Source organism: Lynx canadensis, chromosome C2 (assembly GCF_007474595.2).
Source record: "Lynx canadensis isolate LIC74 chromosome C2, mLynCan4.pri.v2, whole genome shotgun sequence".
NCBI lineage: Eukaryota > Metazoa > Chordata > Mammalia > Carnivora > Felidae > Lynx > Lynx canadensis.
Genome location: NC_044311.2, coordinates 76765837 through 76771836, shown reverse-complemented (window position 1 = coordinate 76771836; position 6000 = coordinate 76765837). Strand labels below are relative to the sequence as shown.

At 47.0% G+C, this 6000-nt stretch overlaps 1 protein-coding gene across 1 annotated transcript in view; it reads right to left on the bottom strand.

Moving 5' to 3' along the window:
* Nucleotides 1-4391: 4391 nt before the first annotated feature.
* Nucleotides 4392-6000, bottom strand: part of VPS8 (VPS8 subunit of CORVET complex) — a 247992-nt gene continuing 246383 nt past the window's right edge. Inside the window, 1 exon segment of the mRNA XM_030328374.1 lies at nt 4392-5127. Coding sequence (XP_030184234.1) covers nt 4978-5127 — 150 coding nt within the window. The 3' untranslated portion in view covers nt 4392-4977.

Sequence of the window (6000 nt, the reverse complement as noted above, 5' to 3'; positions counted from 1 at the left end):
TTAAGGTTCTCTTTTTAACTTTTGCAATTTTAATTATGTCTTCATGTGGCTCTCTTTGGGTTCATCTTATTTGGAATTTTCTGCTTCCTGTACCTGAATGTCCATTTCTTTTGCCATGTTAGTGAAGTTTTTAGTCATTATTTCTTCAAGTAAGTTTTCTGCCCCCCTTCTCTCTCTTTTCTCTTTCTGGGACCTCTATAATGTGAATTTAGTATACTTGATATTTTCCTAGAGGTTCCTTAAATATTGTTTTTACAAAATTCTTTTTTCTTTTTCCTGTTCTGGTGATTTCCACTATTCTGCCTTCAAGATTGCTGATCCATTCTTCTGCATCATCTTATCTGCTGCTGATTCCATGTAGTGTATTTTTCATTTTAATTATTATATTCTTCAGCTCTGATTGGTTATGTCTTACATCTTCTTTGTTGAAGTTTTCATTGTGTTCCTCTATTCTCCCAATTTCAGTGAGCATTTTTATGACTATTACTTTGAGCTCTTTATCAGATAAATTACTTACCTCCATTTCTTTAGGGTTTTTTTTCTCCTGGGATATTTATCTTGTTTGTTTGGAACATACTTCACTGTCTCCTTATTTTAGTTTTATTTTCTGTGTTTGTTTCTATAAATTAGGTGGAATAGCTACCTGTCCTGGTCTTGAAGGAGTGGCCCTGTACAGGACCATATCCTGTGTAGACTGTGACTGGAAGCTTTGGCAGGCTGGTTGGAGCTAAGCAAGTGGGCTAGGTTTGGGGTGGGTGCGGTGTCCCAGGGCACTCACTTGGTATGGTGGTTGAAGCTGGAGTGGGCATAGGCCAGGGAGTCCTGGATGCACTGTGCTAGGGCCACCTTGATGCCAGAGTGGCATGGACTGGGGGATCTAGGGTGTGCTTTGTCAAGGCCATCTTGTGGGGTAGTCCCTGGGTACCCTGCCTAGAGCTGCCCTGGCAGGATGGCTGGAGCTGGAGCAAGCTGGGGGTCCTGGGGTGAATCATGCCAGGGCCACCCTGGTGAGATGGGCACAGGCCAGAGGCATCCTGGGGCACACCATGTCAGAGCTGCCCTTGCAAGACAGCAGGCATGGGCTGAGGGGAATCCTCAGATGCGCTGAACTGGGGCTGTCTGGCTGGTGGGATAACTGGGTTTGGTGTGTGCTGGGGGTGGAGGGAGGAGTCCCAGAGTGCACTGTGCCAGAGCTATCTTGGGGGGATGACTGGAGCTGGTGTGGGCCAGGGGTTCAGGGTCCACTGGGGCAGCCCTGACGGGCTGGCTTAAGCACCTGGTCCCTGCTCCTGCTTGTGCTGTCAAGGTGGAGGAAGAGTGTAAAAAATGACATTCACCGTGCCTCCTATCCTGGAGAGTTCCAGCAGTTTCCTGCCAGTTTGGTGGATGCCCTAAGGTTAGTAAACGGATTTCCTTTGCTCATAGTTTAATTAACCTGTTTTTCACTGTGCCTCAGGGTAGATGAATCTGGACTGGGCCCCTCAGGTGACATCTCTCCCTATTGCAGGTTGCTGCTTTGAGGGTGGGGTTCTCATGGTATCGTGTCTCCTACTGTTCTCTGTGTGGTCCCTCTATTGTTTGTTGGGCAGAGACTGTTCAATCAGCTCTCACTTCTTCCTTAGGAGGAACTGCTCTATTATATGTGTGTCAGTGGGAAGAGATGAGTTTAGGGTCTTTCTATGCTGCCATCTTGGGCCACCTCCCTTAATTTTACTACTTTGGTCTTTTAACCTTCATGCTGGCTTTGTAAGTGATTGATCCACTGGCTTTGTTATTTTTCCAGTGAGATTTTTACTTTCCTATACTTTATTGGTGCCATTTCTTCTCAGCTTAACAAAGTCCCTTTAAAACATTTATTGTAGGGCTGGTTTAGTGGTGATGAACTCCTTTAGCTTTTACTTATCTGGAAAGCTGTTAATCTCTCCAATTTGGAATAATCTTGCTGGGCAGAGGATTCTTGGTTGGAAGTTTTTTCCTTTCTGAACTTTGAATATGTCATGCCATTTCCTCCTGGTCTGTAAAGTTTCTGCTGAGAAATCTGATAGCTTTATGGAGTTTTCCTTATATGTAATAAGTTGTTTTTCTCCTGCTGCTGATTTTGTCTTTATTCTTAATTTCTCCATTTTAATTATAATGTGTGTTGGTGTGGATCTCTTTGTGTTTGTCATGGACTTGGATGTCTGATTCCTTTCCCAGAGAAGTTTTCAGCCAGGATTTCTTCAAATTATTTTTCTGGCCCTTTCTGTCTTCCCCTGGGATCTATATAATGTGATTGTTATTCTGCTTGATGTCTGTTAAGGTATCTTCATTTTTCTTAATGCTTTTTTCATTTTGCTGCTTTGTCTGGGTGAGTTCCATAGCTCCTCCTCCAGCTCACCTGATCTATTCTACTTCATCCAGTCTGCTTTGGAACCCCTCTAGTGTATTTTTTAGTTGTTATAACTTCTGTTTGGTACTGTCTTATATATTCTCCTTGTTGAAGTTCACACTGCGTTCATCTGTTCTTCTCCTGAGTTTGGTGAGCATCTTTATGACCATTCCTTGGAACTCTTTATGAAGTAGTTTGTGTATCTCTGTTTCCCTTTTTTCCTGAGGTTTTGTCTTGTTCTTTTGTTTGGAGATATTCTTCTGTCCCCCTCATTTTGTCTGTGTGTGTTTCTATTTATAGGTAGGTCAGTGACCTCTCTCTGTCTTGAAGGAGTGGCCTTATGTAGGAGATGTCCTGTGGGACCCAGAAGGGCAATCTCCTTTTGTCACCAGGCCAGGTGCCTAAGGGTGTCCTCTATGTGAGCTGTGTGCTCCCTTCTATTGTGGTGGGCTGTGACTGTGGTGCATTGGTAGGCAGGGCTGGCCCCTGGCCCATCTGTGGGGTGTATCTAGGACTACTGGAGTGTGTTGGGTGGGGCTGTCAGTGGAGTATACCCTTTCTGGGGCTAGCAGATTAGAGGGAGAATTCCAAGATGGCCCCCAAGTACTGGTATTATTGAGGTAGACTGAGATTGTAGAAGTGGCTCATACCAGTGTCTCCATCCCCAGGGGGAGTTTCTGCTGTTTCCCGCTGCTGTGACGGATGCTTTAAGGTTAGTAAATGGATCTCCTTTACTTATGGTCTGCTTTTTAAAATGGTGTTTTTGCACTGGTCTCTGGGTACAGTGAGTCTGCAACTCAGCCCTTTAAGAGTGCGTTTTCCATTCTCTACAGTTTTATAGTTTTTCTGAACATAATCCTCATTGAGTTTCAAAACCTGGTGTTTTGGGAGCTCATCTCTCCTGTGGAGGATCTAAGGTTTGGGGTGCCTGATGTAGAGCTCAAATCTATCACTCCTCAGGGAAAAGTTCCATACCTTTGAGATCCCTCCTAGTTGTGCTTCCCCATGGCTGATGTGTTTTCCCCCCTGGCAAGTCCACATCTCTGTGTCTCCTCCTTCCCATCCTGATGTTACCCTTTCAGCCTTTGTCGTGGAGGCTTTGGTCATCCAATTTTCAGGTTCCTTTCAGAGGGCATTATTCCATATGTAGTTGTAGATTTGTTGGTCTGTGGAAGGAGGTGAATTCAGGGTCTTGTTACACTGCCATCTCGAGACCAACTCTGTTCTGCCATTTCTTGAGTGTGTTGCCTTGTAATAACAATTATTTATCGTGTGGCTCTCAGCTTTTTTATCTGTAAAATAGGGTTGAGACTATGTCATGTAACTGTAACCAGCATCCCATTGGTGATCACTTAATGCTCAAACACCTCCCCCACTTTGACCTCCTTTCACATCCCCATCATGAGGCAGCTAGCTGCCTGTGCAGCCAGGTCTTGGGAGGAGTTCCATAATGAAAGCTAAACTCACATTTTGGGGGCATCTGCTATATGCCCACACAGTGCTAAATGTTAACATGGATTGTCTCATTCAGTCTTCACAATGGCTTTGTTAAAGTCGAAGCTTAGAGAAGTGATCTGCTCAGGATCACAGCACATGGCAGGATCGATTTTCTATTCAAAGTCAACATATTTGCTTCTAGTTTATGTATCTATTTCCTGTGGGCTTGGTTAGCGTAAGCCAGTGTTGATCCCTGAGTGAACAGATGAAAGGAGCACCTCGACCTGTGAGGTGGAAACCTGGTCTCTGCAGTTGTGACCTCCTGTGGCTGTTGGTTCAAGGATGTCCAGAGTCCCAGGGCCAAGGAATGGAAAAATACTGCTCTGGCTCACCTACTCGCTGCCATAGGAGCACTTGGGTGGCTGGGCCACTCTGAATGGAGCCTGTGATGGAGCTGATCTTGTGAATAAAGGCAGGGTTGCCACAATCAGGGTCCCTGACTTTGAATTAATAGAACCAATTGTGGCAACAAGGGTTCTGAATGTCCTTCGTGACTTAGACTGAGAGCTAGACAGCCAGCCAGAAGGCCTGCAGAACTTAAACACAGAGGCATTTATTGTCAGAGAGGGCAAATCTTACACTCAAATGGGTTTTGCCATATACGCATCAAAAGGGAGATGCCCCCACCCTCCCCACCCCCCCCCCCCACGGTGCAGGTTCCAGTTATCCTGTGGCCTAGCAACCCCTGTTCTCTTTTCCCAACAGCAGCAGAAGTTGAAGTCCCTCCAGGTTACCCAGCAGCTAGAGGGGATGAGGCAGGACAGACTCCTGAATGCCATCTGCCTGAGTCCCACCTATTCTCTAAGCTTCAGGGAAACTGGAAAACGTCCCAACTGGCAAAGCGTACTTTCTTAAAAAGCTGGACAAAAGTATGGGACATTCCGTTGCTTAACAAAACAAAATCAACTGGTCTGGTGACCTGATGCTGCAGCAACATCTTGGAAGAGACAGGGAGTCTCCCTGGGGAATGAGGGGCAGGAAGAAAGGCCCAGGCATAGATGTCCCCCTCGGAACCTCTGCTCAGAAGGGGGCAGATGGAGGGGCCAAGCCAGTTAGAGAGGGGGTCCCTCCCTGGCTGCATTAGGATGGTCTCTGGTCTTCAGTGCCAGGCCTCAGTCCTCAGTCACAGGTGGGGGAATGAGCTGCAGCTGGAAGTTCTCATTCTGGAAGATGCTGTTGAAAGCAGGGCCACTCTGGGAGCCACTGAACGGCCTGTAGCTGTCGCTGCTACGATTCTGGGAGAGTTCTGTAAGGAGGGCCAGCTGCAAAGGAGGGGACACACATCAACCAAGGTGAGTAGGGGAAGACACTGTGGGTGGGTTTGGCAGGGGGTGTGGAACAGAGTGGAGGGTCCTCAGTTCCTTGGCCTCGAATACACAAGGGACAGCACTGTGCTGCAGGGTATAGACCCCCGGGCTGCATCTCACAAACAAGTAATGTGACTTCGGGCAAGTTCATTTCACTTTCAGGGCCCAAATTTCCTCCTTTAATAATGATGAGACTGCACTGGGGATGTCTCATTCCGAACCTCCCTTGCTCTGAGCACTCCCACCCTGGCTAGCACAGGACCCTGCCGCCCCCTCCCCACACACGCCCTGAGCTGAGGTTCTCAGCAGAGCTTGTTCCACACTCTGCCTCTGACCTCTCCTTTGCAACCTGGATAGCTCCAAGTGTCCAGCTGCCACTTTAAATTCAGGGACTCTACCTGTCCTCTTAGAGTCCTGCTTCCACCAATGACACCAGCAAAACCCTCTGTTAGTGGCTCTGTTCCGAAAGATTAGGTAAGGTTAATACCAACCCACTGGGAACCCAGACTGTCACTCCGAGGGCCATCCCTTTTACCTCAAAGGCTTTCTGCAAAAGTAGGGAGCAGAGAGCCTGGCCCTCATGGCCACAGAAGAGACAAATTTTACACCCAAAGTCATTCACCTGGACAGGGCAGCTGTGAGGAGTGAGCCATCAAAGTCTGTGTCAGGCTCTGGACCCAAAGTCCACAGGTACTTCTGATAGTCCAAGGTAACTGTAGTGAGTGCCTTCTAGGTGCCAGGCACTGTGCTAGGTCCTTTACATATGTACTATTTTTTAAAAACTTATATAAACATTAAAAAATACGGTATTTTGAGAGACAGCGAGCA